The 27,867-nt window shown below is 29.3% G+C and overlaps 2 protein-coding genes across 3 annotated transcripts; one reads left to right on the forward strand and one right to left on the reverse strand.

The window, feature by feature from the left end:
- The first annotated feature begins 3,754 nt into the window (after nucleotides 1–3,754).
- On the forward strand, nucleotides 3,755–27,469 carry LOC145759330 (uncharacterized). 2 transcript variants are annotated; one of them, XM_082573137.1, is made up of 10 exons: nucleotides 3,755–4,165; nucleotides 6,745–6,842; nucleotides 7,481–7,606; nucleotides 12,238–12,361; nucleotides 12,653–12,784; nucleotides 12,899–13,024; nucleotides 18,423–18,611; nucleotides 18,689–18,805; nucleotides 24,867–25,163; nucleotides 25,673–27,469. In XM_082573137.1, the coding sequence occupies exons 1-10, from the start codon at nucleotides 3,829–3,831 to the stop codon at nucleotides 26,953–26,955; spliced, it is 2,829 nt and encodes a 942-aa protein (XP_082429263.1). In that variant the 5' UTR covers nucleotides 3,755–3,828; the 3' UTR covers nucleotides 26,956–27,469. The 2 variants fall into 2 exon arrangements, with proteins under 2 accessions (XP_082429263.1, XP_082429272.1); XM_082573146.1 differs by having other exon boundaries at nucleotides 3,755–4,156.
- On the reverse strand, nucleotides 18,710–24,070 carry LOC145759346 (uncharacterized). The gene is made up of 12 exons (XM_082573157.1): nucleotides 23,949–24,070; nucleotides 23,680–23,827; nucleotides 23,266–23,417; nucleotides 22,793–22,921; nucleotides 22,592–22,714; nucleotides 22,379–22,520; nucleotides 22,019–22,121; nucleotides 21,364–21,869; nucleotides 21,026–21,181; nucleotides 20,629–20,743; nucleotides 20,144–20,458; nucleotides 18,710–20,009 (listed from the first exon to the last, which is right to left on the reverse strand). Exons 1-12 carry the CDS (start codon nucleotides 24,065–24,067, stop codon nucleotides 19,390–19,392), a joined length of 2,628 nt encoding a protein of 875 aa, XP_082429283.1. The 5' UTR covers nucleotides 24,068–24,070; the 3' UTR covers nucleotides 18,710–19,389.
- Nucleotides 27,470–27,867: the final 398 nt, after the last annotated feature.

Here is a 27,867-nt window from a genome sequence, read left to right on the forward strand (position 1 = left end):
AGAGTAATTATCGCACATTTTAGACAATGGTTATGACTTGTTTTTATTTACTTTTAATTACCAGCCCTAGAGTCTGTATTTGACTTTTTTGTTAATAAAGGAAATAACTGCCAGCTGCGTTTACATGTTTTAGTTTGTTCAAAACAAAACGTTTGTTTGAAAAGATAGTTTTCGAAATTCAGTCGTTTTTTGAAATATGTTTTAAACAATTCGTGTTAACTTGTAACTATTATAGATTATACACCAACAAAAGCTAAAAAAAGAGCTAATAAAATTTACAAATTGAAAATATAACAAAAGTAATCCTAATTTCAACGCTTCGTTTTTATAAAATGACGTAATGAGAAATTCAAGGGCAAATATGTTTACTGTTTATCGTACCGGGCGATTAGCTCCGGCGATGCGAGAGAGGATCTTAGACGAAAAGGAAAAAAGAAATCGCGGCATGGAAATAAACAATTCGAGGCCTGAGAATATTTTGAGAAAACCGAAGAGCATTTTCGTTTTTACTACATGCATGTTTTTTTATTGACTGGCAAGGTTATTTAGGGTTAAGGTTGTTGTAAATGTTATGATAAAATGTGTTATTCATTTAATTTTTTGTTTAGTCTATAGGACTTTAGTAAGATGCGATAAATTAATACCAAAATGTCGGATTTTTAAATGAATCATAGACATTTTTTTCGGTAAACTTAATCAATCACGAGTCAGCTAGTAACAGTAAGCTGTTATAAAAATAATATTTTTTACAGAATTACGAAAATAAAGTTCCCTTTTTACCTTGCTTTTTAATCTGGTTCACATAACTGTATACACGTTTCAAATCGTATTGATTTGAACATTTTTTGTTCCAAATCCTTTCGATTTAAAATGGATTACGAGCGGGCGTTTGTAAGGGCAGTAATTAGGCTTACAGGACGAGCTTATTACTACTTTGAGCACACCACAATAGTTGAATTTCAAACGGTCAAATATAGAACAGTGCCTTTGTAACTTACTTCTTTGTTTGCCGACTGGACAAAAAAATGGACTTTGCGTTTTTTCCTGTCACTGGGCCTACTGGTCAATAGTAAACAAGTGTACAGTTTTTTGTAGAGCATCGTAGCGTAGAACCGGAAAAAGAAGTTGTAAAGTATGCTTTAACTACTACCTTTTGGTCACAAGTGAGCTTCAAAAGGTCAAGGAAATATTATGTTCGGTTATATCTCCTTTAAGAGGTTAAATTATAGAGTAATTTCATCTCAAAGCGGTATAGTTAAATTGTATGTTTATATAGCATATCTACTGGCACAGCAGTACTGAAGTTTAAGTTATTGAAAATTAACAAAGAAAAGTAAATACCAGCAGCAAGTTTTATGTTTAAATAGAAGTTTTTTAGGTGCATAAATTTTGTTGTATTTTTATAAAAAATAAACAATGTTAGTTCTGTTTAAAAGGTCAATTGTTAAACAGTATGTTGTACTACTAACTCCCAACTGCTAGACCTACTATACTCCAGTTTGTCGCCATTAAATTTAATACAAGAGCATTTAAAAGCATTTAAAGCAGGCTTATAGGGATTTATACTAACCGCCAAGGGTTGTTATGAAGTAGATTAAAGTTGTATGGGAATAAAATTCAATAGGGCCTTTAATTTTTTTAGCAGTTAGTCTTTGTTGGTACGTTTTTAATAGATTTAGAAAGGTGTACTTTTTTGTAAAATAGCAGTATTATCAAGTTGTCTGAAACAACATTTAGGAATAATATTGATCTATTAAAATGGATGTTATTAACCAAATAAGTTGTTCTTAATAGCGTAATGATCTGCCATATGGACATAGGTGGGCACAGTTAAACGAAAAAGCAACTTCGTTAAATGGTTATTCGTTACACAATACAGTAACTTCGCTAACGTTTTTTCGGTTAATTAAACCAAGTGTAACGGAAGTTATCGTTAAACGTTAACGTTAAAATTTAATTAAAACAAACAAAGAAATTACCTTTTTTATAAAAAAAATTTTAAAAAAATAGTTTTTTTTTTAATCGATGTTTTAACTAGGCGAAAATGGTTTAGAAGAAGTTTTTAAAACTGGCATAGGCCTAATGCCCAAATAACAGTGGCCGGATAGTAATTACTTACATCGTTTAAAAATTGCGACGATTAAACCCAATAAACGGCGATTTTAAACATATATATTCCTTATATTACCATGGATTTACTTGTAAAATATTGAGTTAACGGGCTTAATTTAACGGAAGCACAATTTAACGAAAGTTACCAGGTCCGATAACGATTTTTAAAAATAACTTAAAAGTTAAATTTTAACAAAAAAATTAACTTCGTTATTTAACGTTTAACGCATTAACGATTTGGTGCCCACCTTTGCATATGGAAAATAAATTTTGAGGTTATATTTATAACTCTAAACTTACTTTATTTAGGTTATAAATGGAGAAATGTTAACTGAATAAACTGAATATTTTGTTAGGTCAGAGCGACAGGCTAAGGTAAATATGTACTGGTTATTTTCCGTTCTTTATTTTCTATCCACCGGACGTTAAAAACTTTGCTTGGTTTTTGTTTACTAGCTTTTGAGTAGCAGATAAGAGATATCGACTAAATTAAAAGAAAACTTAAACACAGCTGGTTCACCAGGCTTTCTAATTACGTCAGCGAATTTTTTGAACATTCCTAGAATTGATGTTGTTGACATTTTAGGGAAACGTAAACTTTCGGTATTTTTAGCTATAGTGGTATATTATGTAATCAGTTTTTCGGGTATTGTAATTTCTATAGTAAGTAAATAGGTAAGAATATTAAATTTAGTAGAATCTTGATTCCCGTATATTTAGTAAATAGATAAAATAATAAATCAAAAACAGTGGTAGATTATACCGTTAACTAAAAACGACTCCCAAAAAATCAGTAATAAAAAATGCAGCTATAATAAAAAAACGTAGAGTTTCGCATTGCGTGTAATTATACAAAAGTATTTTTTTCTGCCGATAAAAAAATACTCTACAAGTCTTACACCTAACACTAGTAACTGGGTATTACCTAACAAATTCGGCGCCAAACAACACCTGGCAAACGAAACACCGTTTAAAAAGCATGACATTCTGCCAGTCGTAGGGCTTCTACTTTTTACCAAAACAGTAACCCCAAAATAATTTTTCAGATGCTTTTTTTCTGTTACGGTAGGAACTGTAGTTAAATTTTAAGTGGTTGTTAGTTGAATCGTTTGAGATTTAGCGAAATTCGGTAAAAAGAGTGTAATTACTATAATTATCAAATAATTTATAGTTTGTATCAAATAAAAAATTTAAGAAATTTTTATAGAAAAGTTAAGTCACCAGATAGTCTGATAGTAAGGGATTTAAAATTTTCTAAGTTATCTCTATTCGAGATATTATATTCCTATTTAATATAACCTTTACAAAATTGCTAGTTGTCATTATGGCTTTGATTTTGAGCACCCTTGAATTGATATTTATGTAAATCGTTTTCGCTGAAAAACGTTCACTTGCTTTATAAAGTAGATGGGAAAACGACAGGGTTTTTTTCTGTATTGTTATCGGGTTAATTAGAGCATGACCCGCCGACATTCGAAGACGAAAACGCCGCGTTTTTTAGGCGACATCCGATGTGAAAAATGGTTTATGTTACCATGTTATTTTAATGGTGAAAACGCTTGACTTCAGTTTAATTTTTATCTGTCTAAAAACGTGATGTTTTCTAAATAACAATACTTATTTTTTTATTTAGGATACGATAGTTAGTATGTTAAAAATAGCAATCGAATTTAGATAACATTATTAGGCATTAGAGAAAAACTGTTGTACCCAAAAATGCCCGAACTGTTTAATGAAGTTTTTTCAAGGCAAGGACATAAAAAACAACGCCCGAATGTGGTTTTATCATATGAAAACAAATCTAGCTACGACAAAATAAAATCAACAGATATATTGCTAGCTGACTTTGACAAAATAAACTCATATAGCTTCTTTCAAGAAAACAACGAATTTACAAATTTAAAACATCCAAAATCAAGAAAAAGGAATATTTACAAACAGCAGCCAATCAGTCGGATTTCTACTGTTTTGATGTTATGTCAAATTTTACTATTTTTCAATTTCTTTCAAATGCTAACCATGGCTAATGGAAGTTACTATTCAGGTACAGCAGGTATTTATATCAAGTTTTCAACAATTTAATTTTAATTTGTTTACAAATAATTTGGGTTTAATTCAAGCTGTTTACAATCAAAAAAATTCATTTTGTTTTTTTTGCAAAAATCATAACAAAACAACAATTAAAGACTAATTTGCTTATCAATAACTTTACATTTTGATTTTATATTTTAAATGATGGCTATTATTTTCGCATTTAAAAGTAAGAAAACCCGCGGGTAATTGGTTTGTTGTGTTTAAGTTATTGATGTTTAATGTTTTGCGGTTACATTAGCTGCTTAATTCCCAACACAAAGACCTAATCTTTAAAGTTAATTGTGGCGAAAGGCTTACAAGGTTGTCAAAAATGATGTTTCTTGGATTACAATTAAGCTCTTGTAAAGAGAAGTCTTAAAGACAAACACGTCCTATTTAAAATCAATATTTAACTTTAATCTGCTGTATGTAAACCATTTGCTTTCTATGCCAAAAAGTTATATCTACGCGACATCAACGAATTCGGGTTACTAAAAAGAATACTTGATTTATAATAGGCTACATAAATTTAGATCGTTTCGTTTGATGTAAAGCTATTTAATTAGTAGTTGCGGCCATTTTTATTTTAAATCAAATCACACGATCTTCTATAATTTGATTATCTAACATTGTTTATTACTAAGAGCACTTTTCTACACGCGCGAACACATATAAATATCAATTTCAAATTATTCCCATCGCTATCAGGTGACACCTAGTTGACATGTACGAGTTTTTAATGCCCATATTTTTTGAGTCGTGACGATTTGTGGTTAAAAGCATGGTAGGCGTTGTTTAATAGCGTTTGGGTGGAATAGTATTTGCACAATTACTTAATAGGATGCACGCCCTATTTTTATTAACGATTTTTTTGAAATTATGCCATATTTTCACTAACGGGGTTATGCATATTATTTAATCAAACAATAATTCACGAATTCAGTAATAATAAATTAAGTTTAAATATTGGTTTTTGGATTAAAATTGAATTTATTTTTTTTTTAAATCAAAATCAAGTTTAATTTATTTTGTTTATAAATTTTTGGAATTTCCTGAAATGTAGGTTCATAATTTTGATCCCGCTCAAAACGGTTACAATAAATTATTTATTACCTCAATATTTGTATCAAAAATTAAATAATTTTTGTAATAGCTTTTAAATTTTCGATTTTTGTCTTATTAGACGTTATATATTATTCAAATTTTATTTATTCAAGTATTGATTCAGTTTAGGCATTATAGAATATTTGATTTTTAATCTAATAAAATCAAGATTTTAATCGAATAAAAACATTTAATTTGCCACGTTTATAGACACACCTCATAGCATAAAATGTTGTTCAATTAAAAATATTTATAAATCCAATTAAGGTATGTAATTTAAATTATCAGTAAAAGATAAGAAATCTAAATACGTTACGTTAGTGTATTAAATGAGCTATGATTATTCGATTTTTTTCTACGAACTTTATGGTATATAAACGACATGGGTTTATATGTGAAAACTTTCTTGTTTGGTTATGATGAGCTAGCTGTCTATATGCTGAGATAAAATCAACAAATGTAAATGACGTTTTTTAAACGCGTTCAAATTTCCATGAGAAATTTATTTATAACTCGAGAGAAAATTTTATTTTTCGAAAACGGACAAAATCGGTTTTTAAACGGTTCGGAAAATTTTGATCTAAAAGTCAAATTTTATAACTTTTTGTAATCTACGTTTACATTGTTTCGCTTCATAAAATAGCTAGAATTTTACCATAGACATTTTTCTACAGTGAAAAACATTACAATTAACATTTTTATTGAATAGTTTTAAATTAACTTTAAATTGAAAAAAAATTGCAAGTCATACGGGTAAAAAGAGATGCCTAATATACAATTACTCTACGTCTATTGTTGTTTATTTAACTGATGTAGACAGTCGTATATTAAATAACCACAAATTATTTCCACGCAGTAAATTTCACACACCAATGATTAGTATCTAATTTCACACAACTTTGATGCAGTTTTCCCAACAATACACAAACTAAAAACCCGTAAAAATCAACTCAAAGTGATTTTGACAGATGTTTGTTTGTATATATGCAGAAAACGCTGTGTTTTTTTACACGACAAGTGTTTTATAACTACAAGAACTAGGCTAAAATACATGCCCTGTTAGTCAAGTGCTTATTGTAATCCTAAAAATAACTAGTTTTGTTATTTTAACTTGATAAGGCGTATACTTTTTGACATTAAAACGGATGTATAGTGTATTTGGTTGTGTTTTTACTTGAAATGTTATTGAATATTAGTGTTTGTTTTTAAAATATTCATGCTTTGAAACATATGCGAAAATATAGCTCAATTGGAAACGTTTATTTTGCAATAGACGATATTTAATTTAATATAAAATGACACTAAGGATATGACCCGGTTTAAATTTATTTCGCTTTTATATGTAATTAAACGTTTTTGTTAATTATACTGTTACTGATTCTAATCAGTATAAAAGAATATTACCAATATTTTTTGTTTTGTATTAAATAATTATTTTTTTATTTTTGTTAACAGGTTATATTTCTTCAATTCTTCAAACCCAAACAGCGACAGCTTGTGAGGGAAATAACTTATATATTATTTGCCCCCCCATGACAACTATTTCTATCGAGGTAAAATAAAAAAAAATAAAAAAATAAAATAAAAAAATAATTAAATTTTCTATGATAGTAACTAAATGTTAAAATATTGTCATATTTAATAAATAATTTAAACTTTAGTTTTTATCGTACTTAATTATCGATATAAAATTTTAATATAAAAATGACATAAAATTTAATTAAATTATTTATTTTGTAAATATTATTTATTTATTTTTGTTTATGAATAAATGCTTTAAACGAACTGTGTTAATATATTTACTAATATTAAAACCTTACGACCTGTAATGAATTTTTCCCTTATATGTCTCTGTTCAATATTAAAATAACCTTTTCACCTATACACTGATAACTGTGATAAGATAATATTCGAAACATTTTTTTAAAAAGTGGTTACCCGTAATTGATAAATGTTTACATAAAAAAGTTCTAAAAAAACACAAAAATTAATAAAAAAAACTATGTCAATCTTTGGTATTGCTTAAATTCATAAAAGCTAAAACTTAATTCTTAAAACATTAATTTAAAAAAAAACTTTAAAAAAACTTGAAAAAAATTTAAATATTTTAGTTTCATTTTCTTGCTATTGCTCATATGGCTTACATTTAACTTGTTATATATAATACTTAACAATACGTTTTTACATATAGAGTGCTATGTATGGACGCAAGTTACCAAACAGGTTGATGTGTCCTATGTATGCTTCAATCCTCCATTCCCCAACTCCCTTGCTCGGGAAAGAAAATTTAGATTGTGAAGCTGAAACGTCGTTAGCTGTAAGTCCGAGAATTTATTATTAAAACTATTTTTGATTAATTTGTGCAGTTAAAATAGACGTGATTTATTTTTGAAAATGGTTTGGGGTAATAAAAGTTGCTTATATTGACTTTAATTAGCCTGTAAAGTCATTTTTTACACAAATTAATTAATAGTAAAAACAAAGTGTGGTATACTGGTCATGACAGCGGCCTACAACCCAAAGGGCTTTGGGTTCGATCCGCACCAATGCCACACTATTTGCTCTTAAGATATGTCATCACAGTTACCTTGTGTGCTTGCCTTGTGTATCTAACTACTTTGAGGAATTTTAGCAATAACCTAACTCTAATAACCAGTTGTAAAAACAGTAAAAAGTACTAAAAATTCACAATTACTGTATTAGTTTTAATAGTTCCCAATTTAACTAAATTCCATAATTATAACTTAGCTAGTTATTACATTTTACGTATGACGTCATAGGTAATACTCGGGGTATTTAGTTGGATTGTAAGTTATTACGACTGAGTTTTTCAGTTAAGTTTCCCGCCTTTGATAGTTACTAGAAACCACGTGGTCGGTCTTTATCTTATTATTCAGCGTATTGGGTTATGTAAGGGCATTGTGTAGAAATCCCCTTTAATTACTATGTAGTGAAGGAATTTTCTCATTTTACTTTGGTTTTTGATATGGTTAAATCGTTGTGTGTTCTAGTTTATTTGATATAAAGCAGAAATACGTCGTTTTGGGTTAACAATTTTTGTTGTAAAAGGCAAATTTATCTTTATAGTTCAATCACATTACGTTATTTTTTTGAGTGCTATAATATATTGCCGATCAATAACTATAACCATGATCGTTTCACCGTCTTGTTAAATTCATTTATTACATAGACTACCAATAAATTTTACGAAGTATTTGTAAACACAAGATTATTTGCGATAATAAATGTTTAAAAATTGTATAGTTAGAAATATTCTAAAATATTCTAAGATAACTTAATATACACATAATGGATAATAACAGTTTAAATAATAAAATAAACAAACTTAATATAATTACGTAGTTCACAATACCTTTATATAATTAAACGCATGGTTTTATAGTATGGCATACCATATTTACTGGACCCAATATACTTAGGCCTGGAAAAATACCAAAACTATTATTTATTAACTAAAAAAACAGTTTAAGGAAGCGGTAATTGGGTTTGTTCAAGCAAAAGCGTGAAATTGAATATATCCTGATTTTAGTTTTCAAATTCCTCGAAGTAAAAATCAATAACATTGCCCACAAAAATTCTGCCATGCACAGCGTGGGATCATTAAAAAACAACGCGGACATAAATTCCCCGCTTTATTAAATAAACAATAATTTCATTCTATTGGTATTTGTTTGTAAAGAAATCGATATTTTTGGTCAAATTAGGTTATAGGTCTGGTATTTTTTGTTTAAATTAGTTTAAATTTGGCATTTTTTATTGTTGTAACATTTGGCTTAATTAATTTTCGTTCTGCGTTTTTATTTTAAGTTAAATTTCTATTTTTTTACCATTTTTCTTAATTGTGTTGTTTACCGTTTTATTCTCAATAACCAAAAAAACAAATATTGACTTTTTGTTTATTTGTACAACTGCCATTACCGAAAAAATAGCGGTTGTAAAAAATAATGAATTGCCATTTGACCTAAGCATATCACTTCTGTTTTCGAAGAATTCAAAACTTGTTTCAATCCTTAACAGTAAACTGTCTGATCGATCACTATAACGCATAGTGATTTCAACTTTAATTTCTAAAACTCGGCGGTCATGCTGTTTCGACGTAGGAACTTGATTTATTTGTTTAAATAAGGACAAAATAATGAGCTAGTGTTTAGGCATAATAACTTTGTATATGAACTTAGTTTAACTTTCTTTGGTTTTAACTTTTGTATTAATACAATAAATATATAGTGTTTTAATTCGGATAAGTTGTTTAAAAACAATTTTGTACGAATAGGGAGTTTTTTGTAAAAGCCTTGCATTACAAAAACACTTGTTAAAATATATTTTATTATTTTTTTGCAAATGTTATTTGAAAACAATTGTTTTAAACATATTTAAAGATTGTTAAGGCTTTTGTTTTGTTAATATTGTAAGAAAAATAACTTTTAACTTATGTAACATTGTTGTTTTACTATAAAAAGAACTTCCTTAATGACTTTGGTATTTTAGTTTTGCGAATACATTTTCTCACCAATGCTAAAGCTTTTTTTTAGAATTTTTTACGTTTGTAAAACAATATTTTTCAATTTCCTATCCCAATGACGTAATGTTAATAAAAAGGAAAAATGTTCTAGTTTTTTGGGATAATTGTGGGTCCACACAATTTACGTCATTCAGCTGAACGAGCCGGGGTTAAATTTCACAAAACGGCGCGAATTTCCCACTTTCTAGCCTTGTGCAAATTGGTAAATCAATTTGCGATGCATTTTTCGACGAAATACGCCTAAATTGGGCACAGGCTAACAGAGTCAAGTGATATTTAAGACGAAAGGAAAAAAATTAACGCTTTCGTGAGTTTAAAATAAGTTTTTCAATATATTTCGGTTCGAAACAGGAAAAACAAAATTATAAACCCTTTCTTAGCAGGCTTTAAATTTTAAAACTTGTTTTTAAATTGAACAAAGCATGTTGTGTATATCGCTAACTCTACTTTATAATAGCTTTCAACATTTTGTTTACAATTAAGCTTTAAAGATCAAACGAGGCCTAAAAACTTTTTGTAATTGGAATTTGTCGAATATTTCATGGTAATAAATTAGGGTGGAATTTATACAACTTCGTGGTTTCCACTTTTGTCTATAGTGGGGTGGTAACTAGGTTCATTTGAGTGTAAAATATAAGGTTTAAAACGTAATGGGTTTTAAATAAAGTTAACTTTTGGCTTTGTACTGTAAAAGTAATTTAATTAAAGTTATATGCGAATATTTAAATCGAAATATTTTTTACCTTATTTTAAATATTAGATAAAATATCAAGATTTCTAGTTATTTGTAAATTTATTTTGCTTTTTTTGTTTTTAATTTAAAAAAAATGTTAAGTTTAAAAAGTGTATGCTTTAAACTATGTGTAGAAAATAATAAAACTGAATTAAACCTTAAACCCATTATATCAACTTGTACCTTTAGTAACTGATACTTAAAAAAAACTTTAAAAAATATTTTTTGATTTTTTTATAAAATTTTAGTTATGTTGTATCAATTTCATGCCTTTCAACCGGTTTACATAAAACTCTCTAATCTGATTACGCGTCATATTACGTCACAAACAACATGCGTCACGTGTTGACTCCGAAAATTCAAAGCGATGAAATCATAGGGTTAGGTGAAACGCTCAAATTTTCACATAGCTTTTTTTTTGTGTTTATTTCCGGCCCCATTTAAAACAAATGGAATGAAATTGTAAGCTAGGAAAATAATGAGACACAAATGATAATTACCCGGCCCTTTTTTTGTTTTTTTTGTAAACAAATTAAGGTTTTGCTAAAAAATAAAAAAAAAATTTGGTGTTTGATTTATAAATGTTGAATTTTATTTATAAATACTAACTTTGTTTATAAGTAGGATAGTTTAATTAAAATTTACTTTTAATATTTCTTAGTTTTTTTTTTATAAATGAACTCTTTTATAACCTAACGTTGTATTTTTCCAAATAAATAAGTACATTATACTGTGTGGGCATTCACATAACCACATACATTTTTCCAAAGATAAGAACTCCCTTTGCCTTTACTTGTTTACATATTTATCTGTTTTACTCAAGTGTTGACATATGCCAATTCAAGCTATCAAGCAATCTAGAATAAACTTTTAAATATAGTTTTAAAATTTGATTTTAAAAATTTAAAAAAGGAATTTTTAGTAATAATAACTCTTATGTTGTGGTATTATAATAAGCCCTGCAATATTGCTTGAAAATTTAAAGATTGAATTGTTTATCTTTTAAAATTGCTATAATCTGTTGCAATATATATTTACAATAATTATAGAACGTAGCGGATCAACATTATAGCTTGACAAAAGCCTTCATACCACACACTTGGAAAATAGGGTTCATTACCATTTTGTGCCGCTAAATACTTAGGCTATATACTTCTTATCGTTCTAAAATTACTTTGCAAAACAAATGGTGTAGTATTACCTTATCTTAATGGTCATCTACGTTAATTAGCATATATTTCAAGTATTAAATTACCCCAACTTAGTTTTTGAGCGTATGTTTAAGTGAAGTGTGTAAAATGTCTGAAAAAATCACGTTCTTTTAAAGGGTTGTCAAATAGAGTTCAAAATTGTTGACAGTTATTTTCGCTTGTATGTTTTAAACTTAATACCAGCGAGAATTTTTAAGTTTGTAAAATAAATATTGGATAAAGCTAAGATTTTAAAATGTTTTAACTAACATATACTTAACTTATAGTTTTTTTAAAGCATTTTAAAATTTTTTTAAAATTTATTTACAGAATAATAATAATTTTCAATTGCACAAAAGTTTACGGTTTTATTGTTTTATTTTTATTTAAAAACACACTATTTAACAAAATTACCCATAAGCGTTTTTAAATAACTGTAAAACCTCGTTAATTGGCCAATAAAAATACCACTTTTTAAACAGAAAACAGCTTCAGAATGTGAAAGCAAAAGACACTGCCAACTTTTGGTTAACCAGAGAGTGTTTGGGGGAGATCCCTGTCCTGATACCACTAAATATTTGAAGGTTACTTACAAATGTAGATTACGTAAGTTTGTTAATTAAATGTTTTGGTTTAAACGCTCTATTGCTTTTGCAACAACTGTTTAAATTTTTTAAGTAAAAAAGTGCAAGGAATAAAAATTGAATATTTTTTAAAATTTTTTTTAGTTTTTTCTTGTTTATATTTAGATATTAAAAAAAAGACATCCTTTTTTATTTTTTTTATTGGCACAAACCATTTTTTGGCTTAATTTGCAATAAGTTTTAATAAATAAAAATTAAAGAAAAATATAAAAATTTTTGTAATTGTCAATTAAGTTAAACTTTTTATTTTTAGTTCCTAGAGAATTTCGAACGGGCGGGTCCTGTTTATCAACTAACTTAAAACTTCGTTGTCCGAGATCAATTATTGCCATTTATAACGTCACAATCATGCATAATAAAATGTGCGGCAATTCTTCACTCAACAGTAAGTTTTTGTGACCGCGTGTGGGCGCAAGAGAGGCTTTGTGAAAATACTAAAATTGCTTTTTTTATCATATTGTTTATAAATAAATTTGATTTAAATTTATTTTCTTTGTAGATTGTAATATGACGTCAGAGAAAGCCTTGGATGACGTCACAAAAATATGTCACAAACAACAAAAATGTAATATACCGGTCGCTAGCGACTTGTGCGGAAATTATATGCACGTGGAATACGCATGCAGTAAGTTAAAAGAATTAAAATTAAAAAATCAGGACAGAAAAAAATCAATTAATTAGTTTTGTTAAATTATTTTGTAATAATCCTTTTGTTAGCAGAAGTTTTGCCTAGGCTAATTTTATTATTTATTTTCAAAGCATTTAAAAATTTTATATTAGCTTTTAGTGTTTAGCAAAAATTTAAATTTTTTAAGTAGTTCGGCTTAAATTTTGCGACTAAACTTTAAAAAAATTTTATTAAATGATGTAACTTTATAAAGTTAATATTTGTTTTGGTGTTGGCCAGGCATTAAGTAAAAATCTAAAAACTGCTGCTGTCGTAAAAGTGATAATTAAATAAAAATCGCGACAATTTTAGGAAACGTTTATCATATATTTAAACACGCTACATTCCTATACTATGTTTAACACCTTTTAATACCTATAAGGATATGTAAAAATAATTAAAACATGTAATTATTTTACAACAAACTTTTTAAAAATGTTCGCTCATTTTAAAAGTGTATTCTCTCTTCTAAAAAGTGAAAGTAAAAAAGGGGACGATTCTCTCGTTTTCCGGCTTTTATTTGTCTTCCAACGATATAACTAGGCCAGGTGTGCTCAGTTATATTATACTATAAGGAAGACGTCATAACGGATTTAAAAACATTGCCTAAATGTTAAAAAGATTAAGCGCTTAGCTAAATATAAAAGAAGTTTTATTCTAGTTGACTGATTTTTGCTGTTGGCAGATAAGTTGTAATTTTTTTTAAAAATAGTAAAGTAATATATAGACAATAAAATATATTTGTAAAAACTTAAATTTGCTAGAAAAATTAAGCCAGTTGTTTTTTATTGTAACACTATACAGCTATATAGATTTTTTAAGTGCTTTTTTAAACATTTAAATTGGGTATAATGGACATTAGTGTTAGGTTGGGGGCAGCAGCTGTAACTTAATATCACTTATACCTAGATAGGGATTTTATATACTTAAACCGCATAATAAAATACGCCTGTAAATGCTTAGTAATTCAAGATTTTTTTGCCAATTAAAAGATATTGATTGATTATATAATTTTACTAACCAATGACCGCGTAAAAATTTGTTTATATTGATTTGGTAGTCACCAATAAACGAATATTGATCCAATTAAAAAGAAACCAAAACTATGAAATTAAAAGCGATGAGATTTTTATTTTTGGTTTATGAAATCACAAACCGTGTAATAGGGGTCACGTGATCAATTTTAAAGACGACTTTTTGCTTAAATTTGCAAAGTGTGATATATCGGTTTTTAATATACTTTTGAAGATAACAAAACGCATTCTATAACTAAATATACTAAAAATGACCGCAAAGCGTTGTATGTGTTGAATAAGTACCCAATTTCGCATTTGAGCTGGTTTTTATAGCTACTGCAGTAAACTATAACGACGTATTAAAATCACTTTAAAAATGCACTTAAAATAAGTTCATCTGATTTTAAAATCATTAAGGTTTCAATATTATATAACTCAATATATTGGAATATGTTAAAGTTGGATTTATTTTGGATGTAAGATGGTGACATCGCATTTTAGGGTATTTTAAGTATCTAGACTAACTCTTAAATAGTATGTGCTTGTTTAAGTTATTATCGACCACTTCACGTTGTCTAGATACAAGCTAACCCCGACTAACCCTAGCCTAACAATTGTCAATGAATTGGCCATTGCGTCAGTGGGTAAAGATAGACTTTCTAGACAGAATACCTGTTAGGCAAACAAGCGTATATCCGCGTAAAATAAGCCGGAATGACATAATCCCGCTCTAAGTGAAGCATTTCAAATGTTTGCACTTGTGGTCTTAGTTTTAAGGTTTTTTAACTTTACCGGTCACCGGATTTTCAGGTTCAGTTTTAAAGGGTTTAGTTTCTGTGATGGTTTTAAGTTGTTTATTGTGCAAAGTTAACAAGCAGAAGCATTGTAAGGAAGCCTAATTAAAGTTAAGGAATTTGATATTAAGGAAGTTATAGCTTCAACTACCCTTAGTTCAAGTACACGATCGTATTGTTTTTCTGTATTTAGTAACAGTTTAATTGGAAGTAATTAACATTATTTTCATTTTTTTCTTTAATAGATTGCATGCATTTCAAGGGTTGTAGATACACAGAAAACAACATTACAAATAAAATTAGTATAGCAGTTTATATTTTTGTTACATAATATTACCAGTAAAAAGTAATTTGTAAAATAATCCAAAAATGTCAAGTAATAAAAATGACCAAAGCAAAATACCGCGCTTTTTTCGTAATTTCAATTTAAAACCTAGTTTAATTGTGACGTATTGTCAGAACGTATTGTGCGTAAGAGATATAAGATTTGGCGGTAAAGTGCAGTGTTGTACTCAATATTTCAGGTCATATGTTATATAGATAGCTTCAGGCCTTAAAACAATAAGCAATATCACGAATTATTTTACATGATTTAACACTTAGTCTAGGACTCTGTCAGTTTAGTTATTTAACTTTCTTATCAAGTTTAAATATCGGCAAAGTACAAAGAAATTTAGTGATAAAAGCTTGCTAAGTCAATTATATATTTATTAATTCACAGGCATTTGAGATTTATGGCGTAGTAAGTGCTTGAAAAGGTGAATAAAGTTTAATTTATATATGCAACAACGTTGCCAATATAATTAACTGTAATTATTTTTATTTCAGATGCCTAAGCACTAAACTTAAATTATAGGGTTATAAAATAAAACATTGTTATTTTATTCAACGCTGTTATTTAGCTATACTGTGTAGGAAAAATTGTATGTTATGGAATAAGTTATGTAAAATATTATAGAAAAATTATTCTGAAAAATGAAATTTATACTGGTTTTGCTTATTTTGGCGACAGGTAAAGTAATACATATTTAAAGTTTATTAAAAAATAAATTAAAAAAAATTAACGTAAAATTTAGATAAACACTTTTTGTCAAAAATTCAAAAAATACATCTAAAAAATTTAGATTTTAATTTTAATTAAAAAAAAATACAAAAATGCTGTAATGATATTTGACATATTTTTAGCTTGTACATATTTCCGTTTGTTTATTGTTAACAAGTCTAAGCTGCCAGTTAAACCGATTAACTTATATCAGTTAGCCACAAAAAAGTTGACAAAACACTGCGGTTATTCAGTTAATGTTTATAGCTAAACAAATTAATTTTTTAACTTGTTTTTTTTTAATGATGTGTAACACTTCCGAAAACTGTTACTATTTTTAGGATACAAAGTTAAACATTTTATAATTAATATTGTGTTGCTAGGGTAGGTAACATAATTTACGTTTTTTCTAATTTGGAAATTTTTAATTTTAAATTTCTTTTTTTTTCTGATTTATCAATCAGTCATTACCATTTAATGTACGTCATACGCTACATACGCCTATTCAAATTAAATTGCGTTTGGCAAACTTCAACTTGAAAGAAAAAAAATTGTTTATTTTATTACCTATAACTCAAGCAATCGTCAGATCAAAAAATTAAATTTGATGACTTTTTAATTTGTGAAATTTTCGTGCTTTATTAAAGTACGTCATTTATAGACAATGCGGTTTGTTTTTTAATGTTATGTAGTCAACCACTTTAAGTTGTACGCTTGTTTATGTCTAGTAGTACCTCTTTTATCTAATGTCTAATCCATCGTTTGATATAAAATAGGCCTGTTTAATTTAACAGAAATTCTGGTGACGTATTTAACTTGATAAATTACAAACAAAGAGATTAAAACTCAGAGTATTTTTTTTAAAGATTGGTAGTAGTGCATAGTTGACCAAAAAATGGACAATTCTGGCCATCTTTAATTTTGTATGAAAATATAAATTTAAGCATTGGTATTTTAGGTTACATATTTTTATATTGTAAAAAATTTCATTTACGACAAAATTGTCGCTATGCCAAAGGAAGTACTTGACCTTGGTAATTTCCTGTTTAAAAAAACACATTTCTCTTTCCGTGCTTGACTAAGACCGTTCAACTTTGTTTATAAACTTAAAATCGAGCATAACATTATGTAAGCCACTTTACAAGCCTTTCACTGGAAGCTCTTGGCATATGGGTGAGGCTAAATTACCGGTTAGCAGTGCCTACCGTAAATACAGCCTAAAATAAAGGTGATCTAAGATCTATGTTCCCCTAGTTGTAGTATTTACACTTGTACGCTAAGTCTTGGCTGATTTATTACCGGACAAAACCTTGAAAGCAATAAAAAAATGTTTTTCCGTTTCAGACGGCCGTCTTTCTGCTTGGACAAAGGCAAAGTTGCCGCTGTATTTACTTTGTAGCGTAGCCTAAAGTGGCATTGAATAGTTGTTGTCGTTTAAAAGGCTCTTGCGTGCTATCGCCTGATTTAATTTAATGTCTGCTTTTAAATTACAGTTGATTTACGGACAGGCAGGTGCATAGGCTAAGTTTAGAAAGCAGAAAACGTGCCTACTCAGTTCATTCTGCGTATTTCTGAACGTGATCAACCGAAATTGAACACTTCAGTAAATTATGTTAGTATTTTAGTTTATTATAAATGATTATATAATAGAAAATACAAAAAGAAAAGGGCAGAAAATTAAATAAACCTGAAAAATGTAATACTTATACTATTTCAGAAATTCTAGATATTTTGTTTTAGAAATTTCTAAGTAGATTACACGTGTGGTTTTCGTGTTTAAATTACGAAACAAAAGCTTAGTTTTTTGGAGAAAGGTTCAGTACATCCATTAGCAAGGTATTGGATATCACTTGATTGATTAGCGGGGTTTTTAATCTGAATTTTAAACAAAAAAGTAAGAATAAGGGTATTTTTGAAACGTAAATTCACAGTACTTTTCTCCGTACAATTTAACGCAAAAGATTATTGTTTAAAATTACTTTTTTTGTTGTTTAAAATTTTAGAATTTCTGCCTATTTGCTACATACCTATCACTTAGTCGTTCAAATATTTATTTAACCTCGTGACGTCATCTGGAAAGAATAAAACCAAATTTCATGTATAGACATGTGCGTTTATAATGTTTACTTGACTTTAGGGACAATCTTTCTTTTATTTTCGTATTTAATTTGTTTATTTAGGCTTTAACAATAGGCCAATAAACTGTAAATGGCTAAAAAAGTTTAAACCATAACTTTCCAATATATATAGTAATAATTTGTTTTAAAATAATTTAGTGTTTAACAACTTAAACTATGTTATAAAAAGTCTTTTTATTTAAATTATTATATTTTTAAAATTTTAATTGTTAAGTTTATTAAATTTCACACTTCTATTATAAGTTAAGGTTATATAATTACTATAATTTGGCTTTCTATAATAAGAATACAGACTTTAAGCATTTCTCGTACCTAAATTATCTTATTGAAATAAATATATCTCTTAAAATTGTTTTTTTTTTGTAGTTCCGAAACGTTATTTAACTCGTCGTCTACCTTCCTCCAACCTTTCCTTAATTACAACAACAACAAAACCTACAACAACTACAACTACTACAACAACATTACCCACGACAACAACTTCTAGTACTGTTGAAATAGTGACGTCATTACCACCAACCACTACGTCAAAAAGTGACGTCATCGTACCAAAAGGTATATTTTTAAATTATAATATAAATTTTTTTGTTAAAATTTTTTCGTATTTATTTTTAAAATTTTGATTTTTTAAGTTGTTACAATTGCGTCCACCCCACAAAGTTCAACAACCACTTTAACCTCAACAAAAACCGATGTTATTACGTCATCAATCAGCATAGCTACGTCATCAACATTACGTACTAATACAGGTATTAAATTTTTATCATTTTTTGTACGTTTTTAAAGAATAAACGATTTTTTAAATTAAAAACCACATTTAATTTGAATTTACCAAATAAATACTGTTTTAAACTTTTATAAAAAATAAACACTTCAAAAAACACCAGGCAAAAATTACGTCATCATTTTGTTAAAAATTTTGTTTTCATGGTAAAATAACAGTTATTAAATTTCGTTTGTGGTTGCCTTATACCACAGCCTTCAATAACCTCCTAATTACCACCTTTTTGTGGCTTTCGTTCTGTGTATGCTGAAAGTTAGTATACTAGTGAACAAAGTAGTACAGTTAGATCAGATTCGCTATAGTTTTGTATGACTTATAAATGGCCAGTTATTTTAATGTCAGTTTTATTCCATGTGTTTGTTACAGTATACTTCTTTAAATATATAATTCTTAAGGCTAGTGGTAAAAAGTTAGGTACGCAATCAATATTTTTCACAAACTTTTGGTTTCTTTTTGCCCAATATACATATGACCGTAGCAGGCATACTTAGATTTTATTGGGTAAAGCGTACTTGGATTTGTATACTGTTAGTGTACTATCACTATATGTTAGTGTTCTGTAAACGAGAGATGTAAATATCCATGTTGATCGGTTGGCAAACTTCCTACGGACGCCGGTGAAACCGGTATTGAAGCCATGTACTTTTCATCAAGATCTGACCCTCTTTTTGGGGTTAAAGCATTTATTGAACCGTTATTACTTCTTGGTTTTGGGGAAGGCGTTCTATTGAACGAGGCGTTAGAGTTGTTTTGTGAGTGTTTTGGCTTAGGGGGTGTCCCTAGGTTCATCCAGCTTTGAATGTTTTTCCTTACGAGCGGGGAATTTTTTTCGCTGTTACGAGGCGACATATCAATATACGCTACTGCTTGCGGCTCCTCTACAAGCAAAGCTGTGCTTTTAGGGTAATTATATTTTTCTTCACTGTCCTGTGGTAGAAACTTTCTCTCTTTATTATTCTGCACGTGCGGGAAATTTGGCACAATAGCGCCCACCGGCGGCGAAGTAGTGGAGGTGGATTCTTCGGACGATCTGCTTTTTAAGTCTCGATGTGGCGCAGCGTCTTTTGATTTGTTCCTGCGATGTTTTTTACGGGCTGTTGATTTTTTGTTGTCGATTTCGAGTGACGTTCTTGGACTTATATGCTCGGGAAGGGGCGGAAAATCGTCGTCTGTTAAAATTATATTTTATTTGTGCTTTACTTTAATATTGGCTTAATTATACCAAATTTTGTGACATTAAGAGTATTTTCAAATTGACAGTTTATACTAAAGTGTTGCCTAATGTTGTCCTTTTTTAACTTACCCGAATCGTCAATTTCATCAAAAGTGCTGTCAGACCATTGCGACATTCTGTCCTCATCTATACACGATGATTTAGCAGATGACAGAAATACTCTGGGTTTATTTGCACGCGGACTTCCTTCTACCGGTACCTCGTCGTACTTATGAGCAACTTTTTTCGGTTTTTGTTTACCGAAAATTCGGAATATATTCTTGATTCCGTTTTTATCGTCTTTTTGTTTCGGGTTGTTGTTTTGAAGGGTGTCGGGAGGTGGCGGTAGAGTGCAGTCGGTATGTCCACTGTTTTCTTTACCAGTTACATATTTGACTGATTTTACTTTAAATACAAAATACAAACTGTTAAAAAAAATTCTTTAAAAGATATACTATTATTTTTATTCGTTTAAAGCTACTTGTAATTAAGAAATGGAGCATTTTGAGCCCTTTGTTATATTAAAAAAGTTAAAATAATTTTTTGTATGCTAATTGAATGCTATTTGTACTAACCATAATCTCTTTGCGTTTGTTTTTCTTTCTCGAAGAATTCGTTTTGGTTTTTCCTGTGCATTGGAGACGGAACCCTACTCCAACGTTTCTTTTTATCTGATACCTGTAAGTTATTCTGCAATAAAAATAGTACAATTCAGAATAATGTTAAACTTGTAGCATTTGGTTTAATTTATTATAACTTATCTGGACATACGTGCTTAAAGCATTGTAACTTATACGCTAAGCTTATATTTACCTGATTTAAGTTGGGCATTTACAATTAAATATGAGAAATATGAACCAATATTGCTTATATATTTAGCAGTATTTAATAACCTAGTCCTAGGTATAAGTATATGGGACTTTTAAATTCCGATATCTTTCTACATGGTACTATCTTGAATATTGTTCTTACCGATCCTCTGCTTGTATTAGCTCGTTGGCTATTTGCCTTATAAACACTTTTTCCAACTTCAATTCCCTCTGGATCGGTGATAGTGACCGAAATACGAAGATCTTGATTATTTTTGTGGCTTAAAGTTGGTCGCATTATTCCACGTTTCGATTTCTTCTAAAATAATATTGTGTTGATGTTATTATACCAAAATCAATATTTAAAGCAAGGTTAATAAACATTTTACAAAAAAATAATGTTATATTTAGAAAATGGATAGTAGATGTTTTAAAAAGTAATAAAATGTCAAATTTCTTCGAGTTAGAAAATCTATTTTTTAAACTTTAATTGGTAATTACCTTTTTTGGCGTTTCTTCTAATGACATTGTGTATTCATTTACTTGTTTAACCCCGTTGTTAGGTTTTAAATACATCGGTGCATTACTGTTTGATTTCTTTGTTATCGGAGAATTATGGTGAGTTGATGAAGTCGACGAATTTCTTGAAAAAATCCTCGATTTTCTGGAGTTGATTTTTTCATAAAAATGCTCAGTTACATTTCCAAGTCTATCCATAACAGTTAAGTTGTTTGAAGTCTTTCGAGTTTTAGACTCGCTTTGTAAAAATTCTGAAGGTGGTGGTGGTAGTATCTCCACAAACACATCTTCGTTATTTTCTTCTTTATGTCCAATCTCTTTCATTTCTAATGGCGGTGGAAGATTTTTAACTTTTTTCTTCGATTTTTTGGAACTGCTTCTTTTTTTACCAATCCAGAAACACACAAGAAGTAATAGGATAAAAAGTATCAGTAAAACTACTAGAATTATACCCCATAGAGGAATAGCAGGTTGTTGAAAAGTGTTCTCTAAAAAAAGAATTGTAAATTTAACTCTTTAAATAAATATATGACATTTCAAAGCATAAATCTAGGTTAATAATATCCCCACTTAATTGATTTTTGTGTTATTTAAATATCATGTACATTAACTATACACCAAGTCAAAAATAAATTACCATCATCTCTGCACATTTTATCAATCACAATCACCCTACTGCAAACTCCCGAGCTAGAGAAAGCTGAAACTGTGGCCCCACACCATTGATATCTTGATCGCATCTAGAACAAAGCATTAAAAAACATATGCAATATTAATACATAATAAATGACTTTGATCTCTTATTAGTGTTATACAGTTTATGTGGTTTATATTTACAGTATTTCAATGCATTATTAATAAGATTTTCTATATATGTAAGGCTGACATTCTGCTTCAAATATTGAGTCCATCTTATCAGCAAAATGATAAGATCTTTTTTATCTAACAATGGTTTATATCCAAGAATGTGTTTATTTTATAATATTTTTCCTGTTACCTCTAACCGTAAACGGTTATGTGATTTCCACTGGCCCCAATCTGACCATTCTACCAAATCATCACATGGGTATTCATTGTCGTTAATTCTAGTACATAGTTGATTGTTCACATCACTGTCACATGACATTGTATAACGCGTTCTAAAAAAATTAAAAATTAAAAAAAAATTAAAACAAAAAATTATAACCGTCTTAAAATGTGTCATACTTACGAATTGCATAAGTTTTCTTCATATATTTCTTTCTGATTACATTTTTCAATTAAACGATTCAAGTTTGTGCTCTGGATGCTATTTTGACACTGAGTAGCGCAGTTTATAACGTTGTTACGACCTCTAAATAATCAAAACGAAGAATTGATGTTAAAAAAAATAATTTAGAAAATTCAATATATTTTATTTTGTAAAACTCACGCATTTGGAAGTGTATTTATGTCGTTGCATTCTTCCGAATTATTACAAGCTATTTCTTCAACCTGTTTAGTTTTACCTTTTCCACCCAAACAAAACAAACTTCTAGATTCAGTTGACACAGATATACAACTAAAAACATAAAAAATAACAATTTTATATACCTCAAAAAGAAAAATTTTACTTTCAAAGCATTTAACATTACGCGGTTAATTGTTACAGTTTTTGTAAACAAACCTATAGATTATGAGATAGAGTTATGATTCATAACAATTATTACTCTATTTGCATCACAGACCTATTTATTTTTCTTCTTTATTAAATGAATTTCGTTTATTTTAATGCATGTACAAATATTTTTAATAAAGGTATAGGTAATACATTGCTTTGTTTATATACATTGTTTAAAATTTTGGACAGTACCTATGTTATACAACTAAGAATGGTAAATATGGCACAACATTTAAATATCTTACCGTCTTTCTCTCCTTCGGTATCCATTACAACTTGCATTACAAACTGATACAGCTTTCCAATTTTCCCATTCTCCAGTACAAGTTGAATGATCAACACAAAATCTTTGTTCAGTAAATGTGCAATCAATATCTCCACTACAGCTTACATCTACCTAAAAATTATAAAAAATGTTGTTTTTGGTTGGATTTTTGGAATATATTTAAATAGCTTTTTACATTTTTAGGAAATTTTTATTAAATTGATATATAATTTTTTTCTTGATATCTTTTACCTATTTACGATTTTTTTTAAATAAATGTTTATTTGACATTGTATTTTGAAATGGTGTGTTCAAATTAATATTAAGATACACTAAATCATTAGGTCTTTAAATAAATGTAGTTGTTTATTAATATTACGAAAATATTTTTTACTATTTCTGTTGAAAGGTCGCAAAATCCTTTGCATTGTTGAATAATATTTCCATAAACATATTGGTTAATTGGACATATTTGCGGGTAGGGACATACATTAAAATTCTGTATAATTGTCCCATTAACACAAGGCACATCATCACAATATCTAAATAAAAATATTTAATGTTAGCAAAAATATTTTAGGAGATTTTTTTAAAAATTTTTTATAAATAACTATAGTTAGAAATATTTGCTGAGCAGAATTTTTTTCTGAACATTATTCTTACCTTCTTCTTATACCAGAACATCTTGAAACGCAGTTTTCATCATCAATTAAATCCAATTTCCACACACTTTCCGCATAAACAAATGTCAATACTGTTGTTAATACCAATCCACGTAACATTATCTTATAGCCCATATACAATTTAATTAATCTTAATTTCTAAAAAAAGGTTAAAATAATTAATTTAAAATTTTTTAGACGCTTCTAACAATATACACTTTTTAGTTTAAAACATAATTAGGGTTTCATCATTTAAATTGCATTAGTTTTGTTTATTTAAACTAACAACAATACAAATAAACATAGCTTTATTTTAATACCAGTTGTTTATTGTTTAAAACCATCATATCCGCTCTGTCTTAGTTAATACAGCTGGTATTCAGATCAACTAACTCTAACATACTGCAGGTATTGCTACCTATATACAATCAATATTTATTATGACTCACAACTACAATTGAGAGTCATTTAGATTTTGAGATCATATCCTGTGGTGTAATATCTTTTAAATTCAGTTCACACAAATAATAAATACTTATGTGAATTTTCTCAAGTCAAGCAATACAACTAGCACTTCCGTTTGAAACAAATGCAAGATTTAAATGACAAATTCCGGAAATTATTTTGTACTTACAAAAAAAAACTTGTTTTTATGTATTTATTTCAACCTCTTTGTCTATACTTTTTATGATCTATTTTTTCTCCTAATTTTTGACGTCATTTCCAGCATTTAAATCGACCTTTATCTCAACTGATAAAAAACAAATTGGTGTTAGAATAAAAGAGTGTTTCAAATGTGGGTCGATAATTTAGGTTTACCCGAGTATTTAAATCAATAGACTTCGCTTAACAGATTTTTAGCACACAAGAAATTTAAATAATTAATTTCAAATTTAAAAAAAAATATTTTTTTGTTTAGCTTTAGTTTTTACGAAATCTGCTTCTTCTGATTTGACCCCGAAAAAAAATAAAAACAAAAAAGTGCAAGCGTCAAACGAGTTTCAAATGCCCACTGATGACACCGCGCTAAAACCAACTCCTTTTACGGGAACAAACGTTTCAATTTCCGGCCAAATCAACGTTACAACACCCTACCTCAACTCGACAGATATGCTGGCGAATAGCACAGTCACCCCGTTAGTTTACGTGGAAACATCCCACGATGATAATTTGTATTTTATACGAAGCATCACCGCTGTGGTGATGTATATTAGATGTAAGTTTTTTTAATTTTTTTGTGATTTATCGACTAGATTTTAATATAATGTCATATAGGTTCATTTAGGCAACCTTTAAATGATTCTGCCATATCAATATTAGTGTCTTTGAAATTATTAATCTAAAGAAAATGACAAATGTAAATAAATATATTTAAAATTATTAACTTTATTACTAACTTGCCTTAATTTGACCGGCAGCGTGGTGTAGCGGTAAGAACACTTGTTACACCACACATGAGGTCGTGGGTTTAATCCCCACTGATCTCATGCTGTAGCACTCTTGAGTAAGGCGCTATAAACGGTATGAACTTCTGCTGAGCCAGCACTTAATCAGCAGTATATTTATCGGGCAATTATAATCTATAATATCCCAAACTGCCACAGGCAACTCGAGACTGGGTCGGAGTAACTGATGTTACTCTGTGTTTAAGTCGTGCATTTGACTTTCCCACATCGAGGATAAATATATATACAAAAAAAAAAATGTTCATACTACTTTTTTTAGCGAATCCTGACCGTGTATTAGCAGTTGTATTTGGTAGCATCTGCATCGGTCTTCTCCTCACAGTAATCATGCTTTTACTTCGCTCCGAAAACGTGAAATATTTTCGACCTTCGAAAAAAGTTTCGAAGAAAGAACCAACCGAGCCCGAAACGACCGAAACGCAAAGTCTCTTGGCTAATTCTCACCCTTCCAACGCCGGCTCGTCCGTTACAACTGCTGGCAACTTGTTATATAGTACACCGAACTCTGAGGGAAATCTCATAGGCCGTAACAGCCACGTGGATTATTTAAACCGTATAAGCGACAATAGGCGTCGTAAGAATAAAAAATCTCGGACGCAGACTTTGTTGAAAAAATGGTGTTCCTGTTGCTGTACTAACGCGCCATGGCAACGTGACACTGCTGATGACGACAGCTACCATATCCCGCGTCGATCGACTACGTCATTAAGCGATGACGTCATCAGCGCGGTTGCAAGCGGGAATAATCACTTCGATGGAGTTCCTCCTCCCGTTTTCTCCTCTTCTCCTCAGGAGGAAAATAACGAGGAAAGGAGCGTGTCACGGTACAACGGGTTTCCCGCGGTTGGTGAGACTGATGACGTAGGTTACCAGGACAACACGAGCGAGTACGAATACCAGGATGAGATTGAAGTCACCCCAAACACGTCAAGCGGCTCAGACCCCCCGCTAGCACGACCCACAACTTTACAAAGTTCAAATAACCACGATCGAGGTGCGTTAACCTTACAGAACAGACCGCGCCAGCCTGAGTTTAACAACATCAGTACCGCGTTAACTTTAAATCCGAACAACCCTGTCTATCCTAATCACTCGCATATGCGACCTCATATCTCGTCTCAGCATTCCGGTCACGTCCGGGAGCCTCTTCCGTTTCCGAAGTCTGTAAACTACGGTTACCATTCCCAACCGCAGCATATAATACCGCACTATGCTACACAACGCGTGCCATATAACAACGGGTATAACCACCCTAATAATAATCAAATTAACAGACCTATATATCAACCAATTGCGCAGCGTAGCAGGCATAACACTTATACACCAAGTTTTGGTGACCATTATGTTGCTTTACAACCGCAACGTAATCACCAGCCTAACGCGAGAACGTTGGATACCGGTCATAATAACGAGCCCAGAATGGAGCGGAGGGACTCGTTCTATGATAACTCTTTGCCACGGGGCAGCCCCTTATATGAATATTATCAGCGGCAAACTAGGCAGGAGTTACCTGGTACTAGGAACTTAAACCAATATTACTAATTTTACCTTTTTTGATTTATTTTAATTGTGAGATAGCCAAGCTTGCATTTTTTATTTTTGTCTTTTTTTAGTTTCACATTTTTCTTTGTTTAGCTAGTCACCTTTATTTGTGAAGATGTCAAATTTTGTGCAAATTTAAAACAAATTGTCTCGGTAAAAAGGTGCTGAATTTTCATATATTTTACTTTTTCAGGAATTTTTATTTTTTAGTGTTTATTTTTCGTATATCATTGCCAGTGCACCGTTTCAGTATTTTATATTCAATTTTCTGTTTCTTCTACAATGCAGTTATTTGCCCAATGTCAATGTTATAGAAATTGTTTATTAATAATGTGTAAGCAAATTATTTAACATCAAATTTTAATAAGCTTAATAGGCCTATTTTTATATCAAAATTTCTGTTTAATTCATAAAACTTTTGTTTATAAAATTAGAAATCAGGATATACAATATAAATATGTGATGAACTATGTTTTACAGCCAAATATTGTTATCTGAGATTGATATAAATATATCATGACACAAATAAGTTGTTTGTTTATCAATATAAGTAATTACTTTTTAGCAAAGCAGTCCTTGTCTAAATAAGGCCTACTGGTTTAAACAACATAGTATTTTTATTTAATTGGAGATAATTTGTAGGAATATATAACATTAAACAAAAATATGTATAAAAAAAGTTTTTAAGATTGCGTAACATAAAAAGAAAATACTGAGAAAGCTATTTTAATCTCAGACATCTGATCGAATTGGACTGGTTTAGATCTGCTTAGTTTTTTACTTTAATAATACGTTATACCATATAGTAAGGCGCTGGTAGGTAATAAATGTCGTAACATTAGACTGTAAAGTGTACATTTTAATTAAGACTAAACAAATAAAAAAAAATTAAGCAAAATTACAATTTTTTTT

The sequence above is a fragment of the Corella eumyota genome, chromosome 1 (assembly GCF_963082875.1).
Source record: "Corella eumyota chromosome 1, kaCorEumy4.1, whole genome shotgun sequence".
In the NCBI taxonomy this organism is placed as follows: domain Eukaryota; kingdom Metazoa; phylum Chordata; class Ascidiacea; order Phlebobranchia; family Corellidae; genus Corella; species Corella eumyota.